General features: G+C 39.9%; 1 protein-coding gene across 5 annotated transcripts in view; it reads left to right on the top strand.

Annotated features, from left to right (window-relative positions):
* DIP2C (disco interacting protein 2 homolog C) overlaps window positions 1–27,367 on the top strand; it is a 312,763-nt gene that overhangs the window by 203,331 nt on the left and 82,065 nt on the right. For all 5 annotated transcript variants that reach the window (XM_048328952.1, XM_048329106.1, XM_048329035.1 and 2 more), the window contains 5 exons: window positions 1,634–1,765; window positions 3,100–3,219; window positions 4,162–4,359; window positions 14,731–14,822; window positions 18,681–18,791. In XM_048328952.1, coding sequence (XP_048184909.1) covers window positions 1,634–1,765; window positions 3,100–3,219; window positions 4,162–4,359; window positions 14,731–14,822; window positions 18,681–18,791 — 653 coding nt within the window. The remainder of the gene's footprint in view (window positions 1–1,633; window positions 1,766–3,099; window positions 3,220–4,161; window positions 4,360–14,730; window positions 14,823–18,680; window positions 18,792–27,367) is intronic.

The raw sequence follows: 27,367 nt of genomic DNA, 5'->3' as shown, positions 1-27,367 counted from the left end.
TTTAAAAGGAAGACATTATTCAAGCCATTACCAGCATAAGCTTCATTGTTCAATCTATTGTATTTCAACTGTCACTTATAGCACAATATAAGGTGTTTGTTCAGTAAAATTGTAACAATGGACATGATCAGAAGCAAAAGCTCCAACTGGACATTTGTAGAATGCACGACATTTTGAGTTGGTCAAAAAAAGCCATTTCATTTTCCTCAACCAGATAATATGATTGGGTGATAGGATTGAGCCCTTATGATGTTATGAATATAAACATTAAATAACAGCTGCAGACATTAATGTCATGTCTTAAATTTTCATGATGATTCTCTGTCAAATGCTACCTTTAAATGAGAACTATGCAAAATAAGTATCTATTATAGCATCCTATTCATGTATGTGTAGCAAAAAAAATTAGTTTTCTGTGTGGATGGTGCATAAATTTGGGATTGAATGCACAAGAATCACAGTGTTTCAAAGTTCAAAACTCATAAAAATGAAAATGCTTTATAATTATGTTTGAAATTAAATTTACTGTAGAGGTTGGTGTTCTAGTACTTATGACATCATAATACTTAAAGAAAAGGTTTAATAAAAAGCACATCTTGAAAACAGTACTGGAACATGATGACATTTTTCCAGAATTTTTTTGTTTTGAAAGACTCTTACCCTGTTGTAAAATAGAATGCATTTCTCTTCACTTCTGTGGCAGCAGAATGACAACCTGCCTTCTTTTGTAACTCAGAGGCTGCTGGGGATCATTTATGTCAATTGAAAGAAAAGTTGTTATTTGCTTGTGGCGTTTATCTCCATCTAATCTAATGTGGATAAAAACCTGCAAAAAATTTATGAGACAACCTATAAAAATAGTACAAATATGTAGGAAATAAAGACTCAAACTTGAAAACATGGGAGGACGAACTGTGGTAGCATGCTGAGTTATCAGGCCATGAAAGAGAAAGATTAGCTCTGTGGAATTGTTCAGCAGTGCTGGCATGAGTCAGACCAAATCGTGTTTGCCTTCTGGAAGGCAAGGCTTTGTTATGCGGAAGAATTGAAATATCTCTGTCTAAAAATAGTAGACAAGCAAGTGTCCATGAAGAATGCAAAGTTCATGTTTCTTTACATTTTATTTCTTGCCTCTAGTTTCCAAACCTGCTATGATTGACTTTTTTCCTTTCTTAACTAAAATTGACATATTCAAAATACAGAGGTTATGAAAGTGATATGCATTGGCACTTGCAAGTGATTGACAATGTGCTGTGTTCTTTTTACTTAGAAAAATCAACACAATAATGCAACAGAAGTGTGTTTCTCTGGGTCTTTTCTGTTTGCAGATGTCCACAAGCTTTAAGTAAAATCAGATGTCAGTGGAGAACCTACAACCTAATTGTATCATTTTCTTAGCCTATCGCTTATGTGATTGCAGATATACAGCCCTGTTTTAATCAGTGCAAACTTTATTTATTAAAATCATGCTACACATTGTAGTTCAGTACCATCATTTTATGCATTTACTTTAACGCCTGTTCAGATGTTGGGGAAAAAACAAAATCAAATGCTCACCTTTCCTCTGCCCTTTGCTTTTCTGCCTTTTGACACTAGAGGTACATGGTTAAACCTTTTAACTTACTTTTCACAGAAAATCATTCTGCCCCTCCAGATGTTACCACTTACACCTCAGAACACTCAATACAAGTAGAAAGACCACAAGGATCCACAGCACGGGTGGCACCAAAGTATGGCAACGCTGAGCTTATGGAGACTGGTGATGGTATGTCACAAAGCAGAACTGGGGTTATTTTGAGTATCCTGGACTTTTTAGTGGTTACTGTATGCATCTGCTCTTGTTTTTTGGGTGTTCTTTGTGATTTTTTCTGGGCACTTTTCACTTGTAAACACAAAGCTGCAGGCCCTTTACAGTTCTAAAATAAGCTGATATCAATGAAGATAACATAGAGAAATATTTCTTAATCAGCAGAGCTGACTCCCAATAGAAGTTTGGCAAAAACCCCAGAGAATCTCTTTAGATTTGCTATTATCATGCTGTCTGGTTACAGCTAGTCTGTTTTTTTAAATGGCAGAGAATGTGACATGCTAGGATGGATCTTGAAAATTAACATGTTTGATGTTTCATTCTCTTGAATTTTTTTTTTTTTTTGAAAAACAGTTATTTGTAAACCCTTCCTTATTTACCGCTCCTCTTTTCTAAAACTTACCAAACAGTATTTCAGCACAGCATGGAGTTGTTGACCAAGTGTACTGCATCTAAACTTAGTAGCTTCAGCTCTAAACACCACTTGGTAAAAGTTTTGAAGCCAACCTTATGGAAGGGTAAGAAGTTGAAATTCCTGCAATGCAGTGACAGAAAGCTATTAGTTCAGGAACAGATGACATTGGAGAGGCTTTGCACTCGACTAGAGAAAGGGAAGGGGGAGGTGATTGATGGGACTATATTATAAAAATGCCCCTTGCCCCAGGCTGCTGCTCGGAGCAGTGTTTTCTGAAGTGCTGTATGGGCAAGCATGCTCCCCTTGGAGATTGCTGGCTGGTGGGATTGACTGCAGGGATGTTCAGAGAATACAGGGTCATGCTGAAATAATACAAAGACGTGAACCATGTTTAAGATGGGTACTGGATGGATGTCCCCTGCAGTGTAAAAATAACCCAGAATAAATGACAGGGCAGAGCCTATGACCCACACTCCTCACCAGGCTGCAGTCTAGTCAGACAACGTTGGTATGGCCCATGATCATGGGGAGGGCGAGTGCCAGTTTTCTCACTGACCATTGCTGAGGGAATTCCCTCAGGGTACTGACATTTGGTGTAGGGACATTTTTTCCACTGTGCTTCTCTCCCTCAGTCTGTGTGCTGTTTCCCCTCTAATTCTGCAACCTCGCTCTGACATTGTTGTACTGGTTTTATTCACGTTAGGCATCATTGTTCCTTTTTGCGTGTATGTTTTAATGTTAAATACTTGAGTCACGGTATGGCATGAAACTGTAGTTGTGGTGGCCTTGCAGTCCTGGACTTTTTCTTAGCCCACCTGATGTCTGGTGGGTGCAGCGTAGCTGTCGACTGATGTCTCCATTGATCCCTGTCCTGCAGGAGTACCAGTGAGCAGCAGAGTGTCAGCAAAGATTCAGCAGCTGGTCAATACACTAAAACGGCCCAAACGACCACCATTACGAGAGTTCTTTGTAGATGACTTTGAGGAATTGTTAGAAGGTAAAATGACTGTTTTTCAAAAGGTTTGGGGATCGCTTATTAAAACTCTGTAAAATGTTTGTCTCCTACGTTGACTTTCTAGTAAGCCAAGTAAGCCCTCCCTGTACTGGCAAGTACCAAAAAAAACCATTGGTATTCAGTGGAAACTGCTTGTAGTACGCTTAGACATAGTGCTGTGGAGTCAAAAGTCTCTCTTGTTTGCTCAGCTCCTGGTTCTGCTTGCAAAGAAATGATAGAAGAGAATACAGGGAAGCTTTGTTTTGAGAACATTCTTCTGTGGCTTGCAGCCATTGCTTTTGAACACCAATATGAGAAAATCTATTAGTGAGGAAGCATGTTAAATGTTTTACACATCCTTTGTGTAACAGTGAAGTATGAAAAATGAACTAAATGTAAAATAGAAAAAAAGATGCAGTCAATAAATGGAACTTTTTTTAAAAAAGACCGGTGCTTTGAGGATTAAGATTTGCCAGAATGTGGAAATTTAAATAGTCTTCACAGGAATTTATAAGAAAACATGTAACAGAACATGAGTTAAATCAATCCGTTACTTGTTAAAGTACATTTTTGTCAGTAGTCCTGCAGTTCATCTCATTACTGCATTTTTCCCAGGAAAAAGTATTCTCCATCTCTCTTTAGGAATAAAGAAATGTTGATTATTTTGAAGATAAATATATGCATGCTGCCTCAGCAGTTTCTTTCCCTGCTTGTAGAACTCCTGTAAGAACAAGGACTTTTCATTCCTGAGGTGCTTCAGTTGCTTGATCTGTGTTAAAGTTAAAAGTAAATTATTCTGTTATATTTCTCTGTTACTTCTCAATACCTTCTTACATGTTACTGTTTTCAGAATATTTTGCAAAGGTAACTTATTCTCTTGATTACACAGGTGTACACAAGGTATAGAATTCACATGGTAACTGTATATCTTTTCATAATCATAAGTTCAACAGCCAGATCCAAACCAGCCAAAGCCAGAAGGAGCTCAGATGTTGGCTATGCGTGGGGAGCAATTAGGTGTGGTTACAAACTGGCCGCCTTCCCTGGAAGCAGCCTTGCAGCGATGGGGGACCATCTCACCAAAAGCTCCTTGCCTAACCACTATGGATACCAATGGAAAACCACTGTATATTCTCACTTATGGTGAGCACTCTTCCAACTATTTGTGCTTTTATATATTCTGTGCAGTGTCTGTGTATAGTAAATGCATAAACATATAGTGAAAAAAGCCTTGTAATGATGCATCTGTTCTGTTTGTGAAGAACTCTGAAGCTGTTGATGTCTGAGTATGGGTTGCTGAGATGTTGTAGTATGATTTATTTCAGACAGAGGAAAAGAGCTGAGTAGATACACCCATGGAATAACAGATTATAAATTAAAACCACTTTTCAAATAGAAATGCGTCCTAGGGCAGATTTTCCTGAAGATTAATGTCTAAATCCATTGCTCTTGGATCTCGCCCAGGCTTTGTTCTGCAAAAGCCTAACCTGGTGTACAAAATTCATCAGCTTCCTGAAGAAGTTAAATAGGACTTTTTCCCTTGTTTTCTGACATTGTAGTAAGTGTGATTTGAATTATTTCTCCTGATGGGTAGTTGTACAACTAGCAAGTATACCCCCTAGAAAGAGATTTACCAGGATATATTTCAGTGTGACCTTTGGTATGCTGATGTAGTCCAATGTGTACTGCCTGACAGTGTATTGCAACCAAGAAAGGCCAAATAAAAATAAACATAAGGATACCTCTGAAAAGTAACTCCCATATTGCTTCTAATTTTGAGATGTTCTGGGAACATTTGGGAGCTGTTCAAAGGAATTATTATGAATAACTGTCAGACTTTGAAAGTGAGTTGGAACATTTCTGTATGCTACTGATATGGATATAAAAAATTGTTTTTTCTTTTTTTATTTCTACCTTCTCAGGGACTTGGAGTTCTGTGCAGAGAATGTTGTTACATGCTGTGATACAGAGGTCTGTCTGTTTTGTTCAGTGCTGAGCATTCATTTCCATTCAGGAGTCAGACTCAGTGATGGTCCCTGGCCAAAAAGTTGTCTGCTGCAAGTTTGGCACTGCAAATATAGTTAAAGGCTTTTAAAGCATAAGAGCACCTTTGCAACTGAGGGTCATGCATGAAACACTTTCCCTTCAGGTACCTTAGAGTTAAGAAGTGACTTAATTTCAGGGGCAAACATACGATTCACCATTGATAAATGTTTTTCTTCCTTAAGGACATTTACTTGGAACTAGGGAAGAATTTTAAAGTTTGCAATTACATGTTTGCAGAAGTCATGTCATCTACTGAATGCCCTAAATAAATTGGACAGGAAAGGAAATTAAGCTGTTACTGAGAATCAGACCATTTTTCTGAATTTGAGATTCTGTCCAGAGAGTCTGAGCATATGTCCTGCTTTGCCTGAGGCTCTAGGGTGAGCAGATCAACCCAAGGAACATATTTGCATGGCTCATGGAGCCACCTAGCCTGCTTCTCTGTTCTAAAATAACTCTCTCCCCCTTCTACATTGTCTGAATCTTGAGAAAAGTAGGACTAAAATTCATGTTTTCGCACCTTTCATTTGGCAGCACTTTGGGATGTGGTTTTCCTGTTGCCTTTCAGTAGTTTCTTGAGGTCAGAAAAAAAATCAGTTCTTTTTTTTTCTTCTTTTTCTTTTTATAGATAAAAGAAATTACAAACCAAAACATTTCCTAGATTTACTGAATTCTTCTCTGTTAGGTGCATTTCGTGCTGACACTCTCTTTCATGGGAAATGTTCATTCACTATGCCGTAGTAGTTTTCTTAAATGAAAACTGCTTTGGAAATGTCATTAACAATACAGCCACCTGCCGTTTCACTGGTGACTTTATGAATGATTTTGCTGGAGCTAGTCCACCTTCTGTGCCTGCAATATTTTCTAGCAATGGCAGGCATGACATTTTTTGAACTCGAACATTAATAGACATTAAGCCTCGAAATCATTAAAGACACTCCTACTCATGAGTTTTTATCCTTGTGCATAGTTCCACTGGCCATGGTAGTAATAAAATTTTGAAAGATGAGCTTAGCTGCAATCCTGCCACATGGTATTTATGTGACACTGAATTTCCTCATGTGCATGCTATGATCAGGTGGCTAAAATTTTAATTATCAACCCTGACAATTTTCAGTAGCCTCTAGTTTGTACTTCACAGTTATTTTCAAGTTTTTTGTTAATTTAAAGCAATACCATTACCAGGAATTTTCATATATTTCACAAATGTTCATGAGTTTTAAGAATAATTTTAATTTTCCAGAGGTTTGGTTTTTGAGACGTTGTCATCACTTGCACCTCCTTTTGAATATTTAACCTTTATTTACTGGTTTTGCTTCAGTCTCTTCTCACACCCCCTTGTCTTCCTGGAAATCCTCTTCCTTTATCCTCCAACTTTCCAGTTAAGGGGAGGCTTCTCTTTGATGTCTTTTGATATTGTTCTCAGTATCTTCTCCAGTTTTCTGCTCCTGCATGGATGAATTGCAGGTTTGCCTTGCCACTTTCTTCCATCTTTCCAAGATGGTTTCCAGGAGTGTCTCTGTAGCTATCAGCTACATCAAGACCCATCTTGAGTAGGAGTTCTAATTCCCTCAACACCATGCATATTTACCCCCTCTTTCATGGGTTGTTGTAGACAATATTGCCTTCCCATCCATCTCTTGGGCTGTAACTAGAGTACCATACACAACCCAGACATTTGCTTCTTTGTTTATTTTACAGCCATTCTGTGTCCAAACCTTGCAGGTTATTTTAGGAGGAAATCTTTTCAAATTGAGACCTTTTGCTGCATCTGCATGGTGATATCTCATCCCATCTGTGACCTTGGTCTCTATTCTTATATCAGGCTCTCTTCTGGCCCTGAAAAACATAGTGCTGACCTCTTGCATCTATCCAGGATGCTTTCTTATTTGCCATTGGTGGCCTTGCATGCTGGAAAGGAGCTCTGAGAATCCACAAAATTCTGCTTCTCCAAAGTCTTTCTCACAACTCCTTTGCTGTCCCTTCCAGAGACACCTTTGAGGGCTCAGACCAGAGGTCAAGCTATGATCTGCTGTGGCAGACAGGGGTGGATGAGTGTTGCAGGGACCACCTTGTGTGGTTTACTGGAATTAATTTCTCCCCCTAACGGTGCTGATGTGGATATGTGTTAGTGTGGCTTTGGGTGGTGAGAGCTCTAGATTATGAAGGGCTTCTGGGCCAGAAGGGGAACTAGTTTAAAGAAGTTGCACTTCCAGCTGTTGCTTAAAATCACTGCTGCTCTCCCATTTCTCTGCAGGAGTTCATCCAATTTGTAATGCTTTGTATCTCCTGTGTCTTTTTCAGCATGTTTTTTGAGCTTCTTGTCTTCGTAGCATGTCAGGACTGGTTTTGTCCACATGTCTCAGATTACTTTAGATAGAATAAATGTATAAATGCACTTGCAGACTTGATCCTTTTTTTCAAGCAAGTGTTGGAAGTGATTTGCCTCAGTTCTTGTTCTTGTCAGTGCCCCAGTTGTAATCTTTATTTAATGTACTCAAAATTCTTAAATTCTTTCTAGTGAATGAAACACTATGAATATTACTTATTTCTCAAATATTTTGTTCCTCTGGGAACTTGTTTAAGTGGAGAACATCTTAGTTAAGTTATTCTCAATCCCTTTATAAATCAAATCACTGAATATGCATAAATTGAAATGTCTGAGATATGGGAAGGAAATATGTCTTTATCAGGTTTTATGGGAGTCTGAACTCTGACTAGAAATGTAATGTGTGCTTTGAGGAAAAGGAAAACAATTTCTGGCTCAGACAAAGTTAATCAGGGTAGTGAGGCATCTGGTTTTAGTATTAATAATGAAGCACTTAGTGGTTTCTTAGAGAAGAAACTTGAATAAAGGACAAATAAATCCTATATAGTTCTTATGGTATCAGAGCTACTTTTCTTACTTAAAATGATTATTCTAAGGAGAACCAGAAAAGCTGGGGAAAAAGTAAAGGGTTGAAAGTAATTTATCAGTAACAAGTTTTGAGCTTTCTTATTGTAACCATTATTAAAAACAACAAAATGAGTACCAGTAAACTTTGTCTGATTCAAAGAATCTCGTTTCCTTTATCTAACACTTTCTGTAATCAGATTTTTTAAAACATACTTTCAGTATCTCCGATGTAGTGTTTCCGACATCGGAGGCCCACTAGAGACAGCAAGGCTCTCAAAAAAGAGCAGAGGTGACTCTCTGGGCAGAAGACTGTTTTTTCCATTTGGATTCCATGGAGAAGGAAATGCTTGGAAAATGGCAATTTTTTTCAAATGAATTGCTGATTTTAAAAATAGCTCTAAAGCAACTGTAAACACTTTGGGGCCAAAGTAATTCTGACTCATCAGGGGTGATGTTGCTCCTACTGGAGGTATCCTGGCATGCCTGAAAGGTAACAACAGGACAGAAATAGCCAACCCAAGCCGTTCTGCACCTGGTGTGCAACCTGCACTCCTGTACTAGTTTGAAAACAAACTAGTGGGAGATCGCAAGTCAGAACTATAATTTAATAGGAAAATCAAAATAAATGCAATAGTACAAGAACAGTGACAGAGTCAGGATACAACCTGACACTCTGTTAGTCAGGGTGGTGGTAGCAGTCCAGATGAAGTGGTTCTGTTGGAGCAGTGATCCTGTACAAGGATCTGGTCTTCACCTGAAGGTCCAGTAGTAGCACTTATTCTTTGGGAATCCAGTAGGTAAGCCTGCTCGTGCTGTTCCAAACCCCAGATTATATCCAGGTGGGAATACTTGGCTCCTCTCCCCTGGCTGATGTAATTCTATGAGTCCTCTCCCCTTGGCTCCTCTCCCCTGGCTGATGTAATTCTATGAGTCGTGCAGTGGGTCCTTGATGGCCCATCAAAGAGAGATAGTCCCAGAGGGAGTTATCAGGGATGAGTCATGGTAGGAGATAACGAACACTACCCCACCTGCTCTAACAGCTTGTGAAGATGATAATAGAATACCTATTTTTGGTTACATCTTACACTGTAACCTAGGACACCCTCCCATACCTTTCTGTGAGAATCTCCTAGGCCAGGAATTTCACAATTATCAGCAGGAGAGAGACAGATTCGAGATGCTTCTGACCAAGCAGCTGCATAACCAGACTGCCCTTACCTCGGAAATAATGCAAGACTCACAGAGGTATGGATAGTCGTCCATATGGGTTTAAATCCCCAGACAGGTATCAATCTTATGGTTGTTTGGTATTTTAAACCTTTGTTTCTTTAATAAATAGACTGAAAATTACTGATTATATGGTTCAGACTGCAGTATCAAGACTGTAATTGCAAGGTTACCTCTATTCTGAGTATGTCTGGTGTCCTTCATTCTCTGCAACAGAACATTTCTGTTCTTTTTCTTTGGATTTTTTATCCCAAAGAGCAACAACTCCATTTGCTGTTCAGGCTGGATCTAAAGAACTCACGAAGAAAGGATTACCAGAGTAGTAAAGCTGCGACTATTATTTTGCAAAGCAGAAAAAAAGCCCCTTTACCTGCATAGCATTAGGAAGTTTGCCATTTACACTAGATTTAATAAATGCTCTTGTTTCTGTTTAATACAAAGAATGTCATACTGTGGTATTGAGAAAATGAATATTTGACAAAATTATTTGCAGTTAAACTTTGGCAGTCTCGCAGTTGCTGTGCACGGAGATTGGTAAGCAACCACTGGTTTGGCTTTGTTGAATTAGTGCTGTGTGGTTCTGAAAAGCGTCCTGAAGATGATCAGGAAATTTCGTTGTGGTTTGTTTTCTCTCTGTATTTTCTCCCTGATACAGCTTTTCTATTAAAACCTTCTTTACATTCAACACAAACATTTAGTACTTTTACAGATTTGGAAAGGAAGAGGAAGGGGACTTACTTCAGTGTCATGTGGAAAACATCTAATTTTTCTTAACAGATCCCTTTTGGTGTGGTTTTTAACACCTTGTGGTTTTCTTTACCTTCATAATGTGTTGCTTAACCAGATGGGACTGGGTATTAACTACTTTTGCTTGCTAAATTTTATTGCCATCTGAGTAGACTTAAAAAAAAGAAGATGACTGAATACAAAATATATAATTGTTGATGTGGAGTTGCTACTGCTTAACTAAATCAAAACTCCAGTGGCAAGAGAAAAGGGACTAGCTCCACATGGGTGCTAACAGTGTTTGTCACAGCTGCCAGAAGGCGAGATGCCATTTTCCATTCTGTCCTGCCGAGCATTCCTGCACATGTGATGTCTGCCAGATATGGCTCAGATTCAGAGGCAGAGTGCTACTTGCTGTTACTCACTGGACGGTGGGAGCTCTCCGCTCAGTTTGCAAGTGTGTGAAGAACCTGAAAGGCCTCCCTGCACGAGCATGCTGCTAGGGCATGAGAGTCTGGCAGCAGCACTCTGGCAAAGTGACAGAAGTGGCTAAGGGAGATGTGATCATCTTTAGAAGAAGATATATTTCAGTAAATAAGCAATTATAAGTTAGGCAGTGATAGATGGAGAGAAAAGCTCAGTTTCTTACCATCTTGTGGAGTTATACAAGATTTTGGAAAGCAGCACCACAATTAGCTCAATGGGAGGTAGAAACAAGGTTAATAAATTGTAGTAGTGACATAGTATGCATCAACTGCCTGTTGTTGGGGTTTTGTTTTCCAAAATCAGCTAGGGGAACTCTACCAGTCTGCTTTGTATGGGAAATAGTTCTGTGACCTGAAAACTGAGGAGTGATTCGTGTTCTTAAACATGTAGTGCCTTATGTTACCCATGAGATGTGTGTGTGACTGGCAGTCCCAGCACTGGGTCTGCAGAGCCAGGGCCTCTTCCAGAGGGAACCCTTGTCCCTTAAACACCACTGAACACTTCTGTAGATGGCATAACAGTCCTTCATTTTTAGATGCAAGAAAGTAGCTGTTAATGTTTGTCTAGTGAGACTGGGGCCTGACAGGCACAAATCCTGTCCTGGTGTGGTGAGTAGGAATGTTGTTTGCAAGGACCCTGCTGCAGTGGGGATGGGGGCAAGAATATCAGGAGCAGGAGGGCTCACAGGGTCTGGTGTTTAGAGCAGGGAAGCAGCAGTTCAGCTCCAGGCTCCTGCACCCATGCTCTGCCAGCTGTAGAAAGGGCCGAGGGCAGCTCCCTGCAGCAGCAGCATGGCTGGGAAAGAGGAGCTCTGGCACGGAGCTGGGATACGGGCTGCTCCACTCACTACCAAATGAAGCTGTTGCTTGAGTTTCCTGCATCTGCCCCCTGTCTTCAAGCCAGCTCAAAAGATTAATGGCAGTGTGTTTATCTGAGGAGGGCTGGTGCTTCACTGAACTCGGGATGAGGACAATGGGACGTATCCCCAGTGGCCGCAAACAGATTTCCTCTGGAGCCCATGTAACGAAGTGATTTAACCCACATGAGGATGGGCCCTAAACCCTGTCTCAGAGCCAAAGCCTTGGATGGAGCACAGCTGGCCTCCTCGCCAGGCCTCCCACTCCCACAGCACAGATGTGGCACTGCGTGGAGGTCACGGCAAGGTCGCAGCATCGGGATTTGTGGGAGAGGTTTTAGCAATCAGCTTTTTTCCCAGCAGCATCTAATCTCTCAAGTTTGCAAAGGAAGAATTACTCTGATTTGCAGCCTAGACAGAACCAAGGAAGGAAACACTTCAAAGATTTCCTTCTTTATAACATCCTCCGTTCCTCAGGGCTGTTATCCTGCAGACGTTGAGTCCTTTGTGTTTCTCAGTGGTGGCGGGTTGGAGAGGGCAAACAGCCAAGGTGACAAAACAAACCCATGGTTCAGTCCACATCTGGTCAGAAGTTCGTGCCCCATCCAGCAGCCGCTGATCTGGCCCTGATCATCCATACATTCCTAGCTCCAGCTTCTGCGTTACTGCTCCTTTTGTGGCCCTTGTTTAATTTACTTTTTTGGAACACAGCTATATACCCTGCTAGAGAAATTACAGACTTCCTGTTGAACACAATTTAGTTCAAGATCTGCGTGGACTCTGCTCTGTTTGCTCATGTGAGTGCCTGGGGGTCCCTGCCTGCCCGTGACAGCCCACACTGGAACAGAGTTGGCAGCAGCTGAGGGCAGGCAGAGCCTGCAAGGGTTGGAGTGACATTATAGAGTTTATAAGGTCTTTGTGTTCCAGCCCCTTCCCAGCTGAATGCAAGCAAGCTGCTTCACTCCAGTTTTCCACAGTTTCACACTCAGAGGCACATGATACATGATGCCTCAGATACTTAACACAAGTTGGTATCACACCAGTAAATAGAGAAGGAAAGGGCTGTGGTGACAGAAAATTCGAGTCTTTTCTAGCCACTAGAAAATATGGCCATTTTTTGTGCAGTTCAAAGTGTATTCAAACAGAAAGGTGAAGAATTAGGAAGGGAGCCTTACATTATCTGTGTCTTAGAAGATGAAATAAAATTTTGGCAACAAAAGAGCATCAAGACAAAACATGTTTAAACTTATTTAAAGCTTTACCAGAAAGTACTCCTTCAAGTTTTCTTAGTCTTTGAGAGAACTTAATTTCAGCATTTATCCAGGTCTCTTAGGTGGAGATGATTGTACTGCATACCTGGGTACCTCTGAAAGAATGCATCTAGATACTGTAATATTATAGCCCTTAGATTTTAAAGAAAATATTCGATGGCACATTTGATAGATGAAAAATTAGTGTGAATGTGTCACAAATGTAAATTTAAGATTTGTAACAGATTTAATCTTTATAGCTCAGACATAACTTTTCACAGCAGCTCCTTCAATGTTCATTTCAAGCTTAAAAGTGTTTTTTGTAAAGATGGTTCTCTTTTGCAATTCAGAACTTTTGCCAGGCTTTTGATTTCCATTCTCCAATATTCTGTATCATTACTAATTGCTCTTTTAAGTTTGTTGCCACTGAAGCTTAAAACTTTAGGAGAAAGAGTATTTGCTTTCTTAAGGCATCCTTTTTTTTTTATCCTCCTCACTTGTCAAGTTCAAGCGTTAACTGTAGCAGCACGGATGCTTTTGAAGACTTTCTTTCCATCAAATGCAGGTAGTTCTGTCATAGTCCTGTGAGAGTTAATCCTGCAGACATACTCCTGTATCTGTGCTGAGTTTCCAGTGAAACAGAATTGTGTTCCTTTCTGAGCAGCAAGACAGTTCAACATGCAAATACTGGCATAATTTTAATAAATTAAAAACTTCGCAAAGCATAGTTTGATGATACAATATTACTGTTTTCATAAGAAATATTGCATTTAGTACTTTCTCTGTAACAAGCAGCAGTGACTCTTCCAATTTTCCTTAAGTGAGAAAAAAAGAAAATCTGGCCTTCTCATCATACTTTATATTTACATTGGATTTGCACTTAAAAATTATTCAGTAGTATTGCATTTTCTAACCAGAATGTGGAGGAACTTATTATAGCAACTGCTTGGCTTAGTTATAAATAGCAATACTGCATGTTTGGGGGGGCTGAACTGCTGAAATCCATAGGTAATCTGTTGTCAGAACCTATTATCGTTTCAGTTATTGGTGGGCATGAATTAAAGATTTTTTACTGTCAGACTGAATAGTGCTTAAAGACAGTACCTGGGGGCCAGCCAAGCACAAGGGCTGTTAAACTTGGTATTGTTCACATGGAAGTAACAAGGCCTCTAAACAAAGGGCATCTGGAAGAGCGAAGATGCCAATCACTTGAAGGATAAATGAAAGGCCTGTAATGTGAAAAAAGAGGTCGTGGTGAGAGAATTTTTCTTTACTGAATGTTGGGGTGACGACTTGATAAGGATTAGCTAAGAGTGGTGCTGGAAAGGTGAAGCAAGGGAGAAGAGAGATAGTAAGGAGGGGATACCTGGGGAAAGTGAAATGAATCAGAGAAGGGAGGATATGGGAGCAGGTGAGAAGGAAAAGCCAAGTTAAATGGAAGAAGGCCCAGGATTAAAAGTGAAACAGCCATATGGATGTGCTAAGGTTCAGAGGGTCCCTGCTGCTTCCGTGTGCCCCTTTAGCTGTGGGGTGTTTTCTGTTTGTTGGGGTTTTCTTCTCTTTGCCTCTGCTTCTTGGGAGTCCTTTTCTTTTTCCTTGGTGAGAGAATTGCCATGGTGAAACTGAACATCACCTCAAGGTCAGTCTGTGCTGAAATGCGCCGTGTCCAGCTTGCTACATCTGAGGTGTTAGGGTGATGTCTGGACTTGATGATGTACCAGCCCCTTCTGACAGTTAATTTCAGAGTCAAGATCCAATTTTCTCCAAAGTAAGAAACTTCTGCCAGAAGGAAAACTATTCTCACTTTTTTTTTTAAGTACTGCTGTCTTGAAAAAAGAAGTTCAAAGAAAACTTCTGATAAGTATTTAAGTATTTCCACAAGTCCCAGTAGTGGTGTCATATTTAGCTGGAAAACTAATATAAATGTTCCTGCTGTGTGTTTTCCACTTCTCAGGTATTCTTTCTCTTTAATAATCTTGTAAAGCATAAGAATTTTTATATTAATTTCAAAAATTTTGTGTTAATAGGCAAACTTTGGACCAGAAGTATGAAGGTTGCTTACAATATACTACATAAATTAGGCACAAAACAAGAACCAATGGTACGACCTGGAGACAGGGTGAGTATCTCAATGATTTTTTGTAATAGTTCAAATCCAATGCTGACAAAGAGAGAATGAGGTATTTGGGGTGCTCAGAAGAAATCAGTGAAATAATGGGGTGTGGGATGGGGTGCTGAAATCTGCTGTTTACTGCCTAAGACTGATCATTCAGACAGATGTTTTGGACTGCATAATAAGTAACATGAGCTGGTACTCCCTGAATAGTAACTTGAAGTTGTGGCAACATCAGCAATAAACATTCCCATGGAAAGTGATTTTTGGACATTGAACAACAGTCTGTTTAGTAAAAGCTTGCTCATGGAGCCTGGAGGTGTCATGTGGATAAAAAACTTACTTACTAATGACTTTGTAGTTGTTGAGATGGTAGAAACAAGAGGAGCGTTGTGGAAGACAAAGACAAGCAATGTCAGCACATTTTGGCAGCCAGTTGAATAAATAAATGACGCTGACTGGTAACAGAGAATATTTCCATTCCTGGTTCTGACTCTGATGCAGCTACTGCTAGAGGCTGCATCTAAGTAAATGGATAAAGCCCACAGAGAGCAAGAGTTGCAGAGGTAGCACTTGAAGATGTTAAATGAAGACAAGAACATCCTATGGTTTTGCTAACAATGTACTTACAAACCTACCCCTTTGTCTGCCAAGGCTGGCTGAGCCTGCTGCTCATTTTCTCTGCCAGAGTGTGTATAGAAAATTCCACAGGTCCCATTCCAGTTTGGATCTAAGCTGTGGAATGGATATTCCAGAAAAAATTTGTCAGAAATGTAAATTTTAGTCCTGCCCTAGTGCTTAGTGTTCTGAGCATGAGATTAAGTTTCCCCCCTCCAGGGTCTGACAGCAATTCTCAAACTGTTGGTTCACTTGATCCTCTTGTGCCACATGTGAGAAACATGTCTGCTTGCATTACACGTCTTAGGGCTTCAAAAATGAGAGCATGCAGTAATGCTTCCCAGAAGGAAAAAAGAGGAAAAAAAATAGTGACGGTCCTTCCTGTGTTTCTTTTTGAAATAAATCATAAAGAAATTAACTAAAGGATCTCTGGATCCTTAATCTAAATTGCTTCCTACGATGGCGTTCAGCTAGGACTAGGATCTGAAGACTCTCTTTTACTTGACTTACAAGAGTGTCTCTAAGCAACAGCAGAAGCAGCAAGTTGTTCAAGTGTACACATCAAAACAGTCCACCCAGAAAGCTCCAAAGGAATAAAGTTCACATACAGGCAACGTGCATTTCTGTGTATCTATTGTGTGCTGCCTGCCCATCTTTGTAGTCATTTTCTGCAGTAGTCACTGGCATCTCCTAACATTTAGAAAGGATTTGTGGATAGCTCAGGCTAAAGCTGGAAGTTTAACTAGCACAGGACACGTAAGGAACAAATTGCAGCTCTTCTAAAATAAGTCCACCTAGATTAAAGTGAAACAAATGTTTATAGCTGAGTGCTGAAAGCATATGCTTTGTGTTGTAAAAACATCTTGCCTGGCATCCCTGTGTAACAGGAACGTGATCATTTGAGGCAACTTCACATTGAAGATGAGGTGTTACAGCACTTCTGATGCTCTAGGCTGTGATTCTGGCGGTTACACCCCTGTCATAATAACATAAAAGCTTTCTGACCTCTTTGAAGGTGACTTTATTCTACATAATGTGTCTTGTGTGACAACACTTAAAGGTAGTTTTTAAATACTAAATGAAATACAGGCACATATCTTTGGTCTTTTCCAAATGAGAATGTATTTGTTTCCTTATTTTGATAGATATAAAATAGTTTATATTTTCCTTTGAAAACACCTTCTGTCAATACAATCTCTGTTTTTCATTACCATTACTACCTAATGACTACCATTACCTCACCTCTTAGGTTTTTTCTGAGCCATAAAATAAATGAACGTGCCTGCATCTCCTTCCGTGTTTCTGGTCTTGTACGTGGCAAACTGCATTTGCCTTCTATAGTAGCTTCAGAAATTTAACCTTGCATCACCCCAGACAGCTGCCTGGAAATTAATCTTGCTCTCTGAAATACCTACTAGCTAACCAGATTCTCTGTTAATATACACTGTATGATTTGTTTTTCTTCAACTTTATCCCTTTTTGCTTTTACACACATTATTTATTTATTTGGTAAAGTCTGTTAGTGATTAATGTTTTTTGGAGAGGAAGTTAGTGCCTCATTCCCACTGGACTTCAGTGATTTTTTTTTTTTCACTTCTGTCAGCTCCTTTTCAAAGATTCCCAGCCAAACCTTCACTGCCTTTGTGTAAGCAGAGACCAGTGCAAAACCCAACAACCCTCAAAGTATATTTTGGGATATTTCAGATGTTTGCTGGGCTCAGCAATCTCTACCATCCCCTCTGTGCACCTGGCAAAATCCCTCTATTTCCATTTGCATACAGTAAGCTCTGCACAGCCATCTCCAGCACTTGGATTGTTTAACATGCAAGTGTGTAGATAAAGTAGTGGTGTATTTGCTCTGACTCTAAAGAATTATGAGTTAAATCTTCAGCTTAAAAACCAGATATTTTGGACCCACTTGGACAAGGCTGGTTAGATTTCTTCTAGTTTGAAGAAATCAAGTTGATGTATGGAAGGTTATCCATACATGGATACATATGGAAGGTACATACATATGGAAGGTATCCATACATAGTATGGAAGGCTTTGAAGCCATGTGAAAATTCTGGAAACTCCCAGTAACTGAACCTTGGAGCATACATCATGATTTTGCTTCAACAAAACTGCTGTGCATGTCGAAGCAGTCAAAACTCAAGAGCTACCAAATAGTTTTAGCAAGTTTCAAGGTGCTGTGATAATACAGCCTTGTCCTGTGTGTGAGCCCAGAGGAATGAGGTTTGAAATCATTTGCCATGCCTTTGCATGCCACTGCAGTTGACTGTGCAGGAGTAACCACCTGTGTTACAGCTGTTTAGGACATGAGCTGAGAACGCCCATCTGACTGAACCGGAACAAAATCGCAGAGAGGATCCAGCCACTAAGGTCATTCACCAGTGAGAGCAGTACTGTTGCCTGCCCTTGCAAGGAGAGCTCTGGGCTCTCTGAAGCTGCTGGATCCTCAGCAAGGCTGTGAGCCCTCCTGTCTCCTTCCCCTTTGTCTGTGGAGGATCTCAGGCATTGTCCACGGGGCCTGCAGGAGTTAAGCTGCACAGTTCAACACCTACTGAGCATTCCGGTGATCTGTGATTGGTTTTGGCATTCTTTTATCTAAATAATTCCCCAGCCCTAGCCCTGAAGCTGTGAAGTTCAACAAATCCACACCTAGGCTGGCATGTGATAGGGCCAGCTCTGGATGTGACGTTTACTTCTAGATACCAGTTTTTGTGTGTGCACACAGCACACAGAAACTTTACACTTGGACAACAGGATAGTCCTAAAACAAAACTATTGCATGAGGCAAAGTATAGTGAAACAAAACTGTGTTAATGATTGACATAATGGCATCTTAAGTCTGGGTAATCTGATTTGGTCACATGTACACTTCAGTTTTAGTAACCTCAAGCAAATTACTACATTAGAATCTGAAATTCTTTTAATTCCATTTGCTTGGTTATTTAACACCGGTAAAACAATCAGTTAATTCAGAACCAGATGAAAGGTGTTGTCAATGTAGGAAACAATGCAGCATGAAAATATTTAACTACATCCTAAGTGAAAATACTCATAAAAGGAATATTTATCAAAATAAATTCCTTCTGATTCCTCATTCTCTGTCATTAGGCATTTGAATAGCTGTCTTAGAAGTGCTCCAGTATCATCTCCATCCAAAAGGAAGCATGGAAACTCCAATTATCATTATCTGACACCTAGGATGAAACATTATTAATGCACATCTCTCTCTTTCAGGTAACACTCGTGTTTCCTAACAATGATCCTGCTGCTTTCATGGTGGCGTTTTATGGCTGCCTGCTTGCGGAAGTTGTGCCCGTCCCAATTGAAGTGCCACTTACAAGAAAGGTGGGGAACTGAGTTTCTTCTCTATGCTCCATTTTAGAACTTACATCAGAATAAATCACAACTGAACACAGCTTTTGAGTACATTTTTGTGGTTAGCTAGCTCTGAATCTGAGGATACCAAGATAGTTCTGTGTGGTGAATTATATATAGTTTCTTCTTTTTTGTGATGGAAAATCTGAAGATGTGCTTGCAGTTTCAGCAAATGCAGGTCTGCATGGAAAATGAGAGGAAAATTTTTCAAGAGGACAGCTCTGCCAGTCGTAGATAGATTATCTTTGTTGCCTTTTAAAGCCTTCTGGTGTTGGCCACTGACAAAGAATCATTGGCAACAACTGCTGATTTTCCACCTGTCCCTGCAACCCAAGCTATGTTATAATGCCACTGATGCTGTGTGTGCTACTTCAAAGCACTTATGGAAATGCCTTCTCCTCTGTCTGTATGTGCATATGTATTCCAAAGCTTCTGTCACCATGGTCACCTCTGCCAAGGGTGGCACTGGAACAAATTCAGCTCAGGAATTCTTGCCACAGAACATACATTCATAGAGAAAACTGACCACTTCTAATCAAAAGCCTTTCACATCCAGTGTTGGTTCAAAGACTCTACCACGTATCCCAGAGAAGTGTTAGGAGGCAGATAGAGCAGTTCCAGCTGGAAGGAGTGTCTGGGGGTAGTGAGGGGAGGATCAGTGGTGGAGGTGAATGACAGCTGGGTCACTTACATAGATTCTGCAGAACTTGCATTTTTTTCTGAGGATGTGTGCCTTGAAGGCGGTAAGTACAGCAAAATGTATTTATTCATTACAAGGGTTTTTTTGTTGTATCCCCTTAATTTACCACGTTTGGCTGCTCCTACGTACCCCTTGTATGATCACTTTTTTATTAGCTAGCACTAATAATGCCTTGCTTTAATTATTTGGTCTGGACTTGGCCATACAAAGAGTGTTTTTAAATCCTTACAGGCTTTCTTTTTTAAAGTAAATTGTTTTGGAAAATGTTGACTGAAGCCATGAGACGTTTCCAAGGAAAGGGCTGAGCAAATGTATTGCTTTGGTCAAACATTTTCAATGTTTCAGGTGTCAAGGGTTTTTCTTTGAAACGTTCCAGTGTTAGAGCACCCTGGAGCAGAAGCTCAAATCTTTGTTTCATGGACAGGAACCCTGCCTTTCAAAAGAAAGCCCTGAAAACAAGATTGTGAGCCCTCACAAAGGCTTTGCAGTTTGCACATCTCACACAGCAAATTAACAGCTCGAAATAACTGGAGATTCCTTCCTGAATGAACCTGCTTGAGCCTTCCTCACCTCTGGGAAGCTGAGCTGACCTCAAAATTTCTTGATTTCAATCATGCATGTCCCAGCCAACATCTGTGGTGGGCTCCTGCCATGGTGAAACCAGAAGGTGGCAGGGACAGAAGGGGTGGGAGCCGCAGGAAGGGGCAGGTTGATAAACTGGGGAAGGAGGAGAGAGAGATGGAGGGAGGGAGTGGACCAGACAACAAGAGGCCATGATCCAGCTGAGCAGATTTGAGGGCCACTGAGCAGAAGGAAGGACCAAGGGAAAGAGGAGACAGGATGTGCCCCAGCTTAAACTGTCTGAGACTGGAGGAAAGATGCAGGTGAGCTGGAAAGGCCATGCAAGGGGAGAGGATGGGATCTCAACCACCATACCTGCTTTGGGGAGTAGGGTTATGCTGTTCCATTTCTAAAATGTTGTATTTGAGAGCACTGAGAGGTGGACATGGCTGTAGAACGAGGATGATTTTAGTAGAAACACATTTCATTTGCATTGGGCTCTCATTGTGCCTTCACATCTGAGGGCAGTACCTGTAGTCTGAGGCAGTTGCATAACATGGTGCATTATTTTGATAAAAAACAGAGATTTTATATGCATCAACAAAATAAGGCTGGCAGAATATGTACATTTTAAGATCTTGCAGAGTGCTCAAATGGGTAAATCTGCTTTCATTCCATGAAAAAAAAGCAACATGGTTTTGAGGGTTAAAAAATCTGTCTTTCCCTGTTACTATTTTCTGAGGTTTAATGACATTTTAAAGCAGATAGATAGGCGTAAATTTGATTTATTTTGGAACATCTGATACCACATCCATCCAGTAAACTATAAAATCCAGCTGTCCAAGTAAATACTCTGTGTCAAATGAATAACTTACCCTAATTTGGCTGAACCTCTTGGGTGTTTGTTTTTTTTAAAATATGTGTCTATATATGGATATATAAATATACACTTACACATGTATATATATATATATTTATATAAAGGAATATATACAGACTCAGACTGTTTATCTTTTGCCACAAAGTTTAAATATCAAATTAATAACACAATAACAGAGATGTCAGTTAAAAAAGCAATATGATCTATACTCTATAAATAAAACTATGCAATCTCACAGCATATACTATTGCAAATATCTTTGCATTTGTTTATATGGAAAGGCAACTGGAGTGGAAACAATGAGATGAAAATCGTGTTCTGAGTAGTCCCAGAAGGAATACCTCTGCCTGGTCAAATGGCAGTGGATTGCTTCTGGCATCCGTGGGAAGATGTCATTCCTGTCATCACACAATGGCCTAGATTGTTCTGTTATGCTTTCCCATTATTTGTTCTGTTTTCTGCATGCTTCAGTACATTCTGGCAGTGGACATCCTTTGGGTTGCTTTCTGGAAGACAGAGATGTGAGCTGGCAAATAGACCAGCAATTCTATTACATTTTATATTGTATTATACTATAGGCTTACAGAATAATAAACTGATACAGGATGAGCTATTTCAGGTAGTTATATTAGCAGCCATTTCTAATATTAAAAGTTTGTATTAGCAGCTTTAATAGTGTTCTACATTTTCATAAAGAAGAGTTTTTCTTAGCTCTGTGCAGAATTTTGTCCCTGGCATTTTAAAACTGGCAGTAATATTTGCAGCCAGGTAGACTTTTGGCTTACAGATTACTCTGCAGACATCTATACCCATATGGAAGTAAGGGCTTTTGCTTTACCAGCACTTAGATTTTGTCTGCATTCCCTTTTCTTTGTAGCATAACTGTTATTTTTTTAGGATTTTGACAGGATTTTCTTCCCAGTTCATTGTTAGGTGAAGGTCCATCTTGCCTTGCTCTTTCCTTCTGTATCCCACCTTTGTGTTGACAGAATACCTAGAATATCCCCAGGACTGCAGGGCACGTTTGACCTGGCATCTGGGATGGATTGTCTGAACATCCAGCAACCATGCAGCATTTTCCAATTTTATTCTCAAAAGCTTCCTAGTGTTTGGCAAAGAAAAATTGGAAATTAGAGTTCATGGAGCATGGTTTTGCCTCTTTAGACTTGGGACATCAGGTCTAAAATTAAAAACTGAAATCCTAAACCAACTTTTCATTCTAAAAAGCACCAGTCAGGGGTTCTGCACTCATTGTAACAATAGAACAAGCAGTATTTTTATTTCTCCTCCTTTCCCTGCATTTAATACCATTGCAATGCCTTTATCATCAACACTCCCCAAAATTGTTGTAGCTAATCCTCATCCCTTGTCTAACAGGCTCTGTTCTCTCAGAATAGTGTCCCTTTCTCCAAATTTGCTTATGTTTCCCAAACATTAGCAAATAATATGTCCTATATAACATCTCTTCCTTCAGAGCTGCCACTTTTGTTAATCTTGTCTGAAGCTGGAGTATTACAAAGTCTTTCATTGTATGTGTGATATGATGTGAATTGCAAACTGTATGTCATAGAATGTGCCATCAAAGTAGATGAGATGGGAGTTTCAACATGTCAAGTTCTAGTTCAAACAGTGATTTACTATGTCCCTTATGAAACAATTTTAAAATATGGTTTTGATTTATTTTTCTTTATGTTTTTTAGGTCAATGTTTTTTTCCATTTGATTGGCGCCATGAAAAATATTATTATTCTGCTCTGACACAGTCAGGGGAGCTATTCAGTTTTAATCTAAAAATAACATTTTTGTCCTCCAAGCACATTCGTAGTTATGCTCAGTCACATGCTGTGAACATAGGAAGAAAGCTGTCCCTCACAGATCTTCATGGCTTCCTTATCACAGGCAGAATTTGTAGCAGAGTGTGTGTGACGTGAAAGCATGTAAAAATTAGTTTCTCACTTAAAATGCTATTTTGTAGCCCGTTAGATTTAATGCTGTGTGTGCTTTCAGCAGGCATTTCTGTGCTCTTCTGGATGCTGGCTCTCACTGTATGATTGGAAGAATTGTGCCTGTGTATTGTCATAGGAAATCTGGAGATATCCATTCCAGGACATTTAGGGGTTTTTTTAAAGGATGCTTCATATAGGGTAAAACTGTTTTTCAGGAGCTCTTTTTATTTAATCCTGAAAGGTTATTAAAGCTTCGACATAGCCAGGGAGGTAGATCTCTTCCGAGACAGTAAATTGTCCCAGTCATATATTTCTTTAAAAGAAGAGTTCTAGTCTGAAGGAGATACACCTTGACATCTTTCCTAGTGTTTCAGGGATAAAATGAGCTTTGCTTTCTCTCAGCTTTACTCATTGTAGGGCTGTAGTGTGCCAGAAACACTGGAGCTCTACATGCTTTTGAACATCTTTTGACAATGCATCTCTTTCTCCCCTGGATTTAAAATATGTATAAAATGTTTTATATATTCTTTTCAGTGGCATAGTCTTCCAGTCCTTCCAAAGAATCTAAGTTCCCTGAGCTGCACCTGAGCCCCATGTGCACACTGCTGGACCCTGTAAGCCTTGTGCCTGTCCATCCCTCTTCATACGCTTCAGCAGTGGAGCAAAGAAGTCCTTGCTCAGTTTGCCACAGTGAATCTCACATCCTTTAAAGTTTGTGTTTCCTTATTATATTTTCAAGTTTAGGAAATGATCGTTTCCTATAGAGGATACCATATTTCATGCAGTGTCCCCTGCCAAAAATAACTACTGTCTTGCTTTTATTAAGATTTCTGGAGATTAAGATGCTCATAGTTGCAGATTTCACATGCAAATTGCAGGCAGATACCAAAGCTGTTGTCTGAAGAGACAACTAATTTCTTCATCTTAAAGCTGGTTATAAAGATTTTTGTCTGCACTGTGTTTAATTTTTACTAAGGTCTTTGTGTTTTTTAAAAAAGAGGGTTTCCTCAATGCCTTTTAACTTTTGGCTCAGAACTGGTGATGCTTGGCCTTTACATCTGATCATTGCCCTATTTGTTCTTTACCAGCAAATTTTTGTTAGGGTGAGGGCACTGGAGCTCAAATAAGCATTGTAACAGAAAACAAGATTAGTTCAGTCTGTGATGCTCCACCACATAATTCTCATTTTGAAAGCAGTCTGGGATTTGCAAGTGAACAGAAGTAACCTTTATCAGACCAACCTTTGCACAGGCTGTCTCTTCCTTCCTTCCTTATTAGATAAGGACATGCACTCTCACTCACGGAGACAGGATCATAATTGTTTTCCTTCACATAGATACTCTCACAAAGCATTCTAGAAATGACATTAACAGCATGCTGAAATGCAACCACACGTGGGATTTTTTTATCCAGACAATGAATTATCACTCTCTGCAGCAGGAAGAAGACAATTTGCCTCCAGGTACTGGTGAAAACCTTTAGGGAACCTTTAATAAAAGTCTTTAGAGAACTTTGAATGGCTGCCTACAGCAGAGAGGATTTCTGGCTCACTTCATCTGAAAGATTGATCTCTCTAGGTGTGTGCAGACATAGTCTAAAGCTATGCACACCTCATTTTTCATACCGCAGCAAGTGCTGTGCCTTCAAGAAATGTAAAATGATAGTTCCAAAGTCAGCTATTGGTCTCAGACCTCATGCTACAATACCTCAGCTCTGTGTTTTGCCTTCTGCCTGCATTATGTGTCGTTTCAAACTGTGAATTGTAGAGGATTTGACAATAAGCATCTCTGGCAAGTCAGTGAGCCCCTGTCTGCAGTTGGGGCTGTGTTGAGTTGTATCACCTGGTCTCCACTGGCTTCCTGAGCTTTTTCCTACCCCCACAAGATTCAGCAAAATAAAGCATTCATGGCAAGTGGGGGGTTGCCAAGTAGCAGATCAGCATAAATTACCAAAATAGCAAGTAACACTTCTGACAAACCAGTGTGTCCTGAAAATCTATTCTCTTCTCAGGTAGGAGAGTGATTCTATTTAAGAGGGGAAGAGGATTTGGTTGGCTTTTTTTGTGGAAGATTATTTGTTTGTGTCTTTTTGCTACTTAAAAAGTAGTTTTCACCTTTGCACCCATTCATTTCATGTTACTCAAAAGGCAGGCTGATAGCTTGTCTGTGAAATCTGAAATAATCATTCCCTTTAAAGTGAGTAGCCTTTTTTGTGGCCCACATGGAAGCTTTGACTGCTTCAGGCAAAGGACTGCACTTTTAACTCAAATTTCATTTTTCAAAAACAAGTTTTGCCCAAGGTCCTCACTGTTCTGGGCCTGTCATGCTGAGGCGTAAGGAACAGCAAAGACTGTTGTGCTTGCATGGTTGAGTATGTAGGTAACATTGTGGTGTGTCTGGGGGGTGTATAAAGGTTTCAGATCTTCCACCTCCTAGCTGTCACTCCAGCATCTCAACACCACTTGAGTAGTTAGAAACAAGTTCTGTGGGGCAGCAGTTATCACAGAAGCACTGGCATGGGGCAAGGGATGTTGACCCTTTCTTTATGTCTCTGTTCTCTGCAGTACTTTTAGATTCTGGGTTAGGATGGAGCCACCAGAAGCAGGCAGAAGGTGAGGATAACTAGTTACAGGGTGTGAGAGACTGAGACTGAAGGTGGAATCGATGGACACTGAGTAGGAGAGTTCCAGAAAGCTTCATTGTGTTCAAAATCCTCAACTGGAGCTTCTATGGCTCTTGACAGTGTCTGTCACAGCACTTCTGCTTCAGCATCTTGATTTGCCTTTTTCTTGCAAGGCAGGATTTAGTGTGGCCACCAAAGCATGGCATGGGATTTGAAAGTCTGTAAAACACACTGCCCATGCCTGATGAAATTCTTCCAATCTCTTGTGGCAGTGTTACATCATGTGATTGTTCAGTCATGTTTTCCTTACAATTGAAAGAATATCTGTGCAGAAAAGAATGGGGTGAAGATTTTAGTGCTGTTTGAGGTGGGTTGTTCTGATGTAAAGCAGTCTGCTATTACAAACTGTGGCATGCATAGATTGTATTAAGAAATCTATGTATGTGTGTGAACTGCTACAAATGAATGATTAATATTTATGTGGACATACTCTAAGACAGTTGATACTGCACTAAGGGAAAGCGTAGTCATTCTTTCTTGTGTTATCTGAAGAACTCTACACTATTAATGCAAGTTTCTTTTCCCCGTTGTTTTGTTTTGGTGTAAGAAGAGTTTGACAGATGATACCCAGGGACATGGTATGCTGATGCTCTAAGGTCCGCACTTTCTACTGGGTTTCCTTATGTTAAATTTCTTAATGGAATTTGTTAGGTTAATTTCTGCTTACAAAGTTCTGCATTAAATGGAATTTCCTTGGTTGAGAATTGGCATTTTCTTGATATAGTAGTGAAACTGTAGCAGTCTTTTATAGGATATACAGTTACAACAATATTGTAATTTAAAATTGAGATCAATGCAGTCTCCATTCAATTATAAAATTTATATGCCTTTTTTAAATTGGTAGTTAGAAAGTCATACATATATTAGTAAATATTTATTAGATTAAATTTAATGGGAAATTTTGAGCAATGGTAGTATGAATCTGATATTTTAAGGAACTCATGACCTCCCTTTATAGATGATAGAGTAGCAGGTCTCAGAAGCTGTGTCTTGACCAAGGAGTGGTGTTCTCTGTGGAACACTCCAGCCTGCCTCTTCCTGACATTCCTTCTGAGGGACCCTCAGGGAGAGCCATCTCTCCTGCACTGTTCAGGCACCCACATTTCCTTCCTCTGAGCAGACTCCAAGAGTGGAGACAGAAGGTCTCATTCTCATGTGGAACCAGGATTAGATCTGGCTAAGTGCTTGTCCTGTAGGTTTGACAACACAGATGTGGACGAGCTAACATGAGAGTCAGTGAGGACAGTAATTAATGCTTGACAAAACCCATTAAGTTCTGGAAGTCCCACTGGTGCAGGTGTGGTGGAGCAAACAACATGCTCCCCAAAGTGTTGTTCATGGAGACACCAGTATTATTCTCTGTTGTTCAAAGGATACTCTCATTGTCTGGTTTTATATGGGGACAGATGATACACAAGCTTAAGTTTAAAAAGCCTTGCTGAAAAAATACTTTTCTTTTTTTTCCTGTTTTTATAAGCATTCTGGCTACAGTAAGCAAAAGCAAATGCAGTAATTCTGGATGGAAGGAGTTATATAGCATAGACTTGACAGATCAGTTAATTGTCCCACATTGCTTACTCAGCTATCAAAGGTGGGATAATTGCTGCTATATACATATTTTGAGGTGGTATGGAAAAGTAAGCTTTTGCTTTTTCTCTGTTCTCATTGCTTCTCCATTTTAGATAGTTTTATTTGACTACATAAAAATTGCATTAAGAATTAGTCAGTTAGGCTCTGGGGCTTTCTTTCCATCATACAATTTTGCTTTGAATAAATCA

Source organism: Corvus hawaiiensis, chromosome 1, assembly GCF_020740725.1.
Source record: "Corvus hawaiiensis isolate bCorHaw1 chromosome 1, bCorHaw1.pri.cur, whole genome shotgun sequence".
Lineage (NCBI taxonomy): Eukaryota > Metazoa > Chordata > Aves > Passeriformes > Corvidae > Corvus > Corvus hawaiiensis.
Note: the sequence above shows the minus strand (reverse complement) of the source record. Positions and strands in the feature narration are given on the sequence as shown.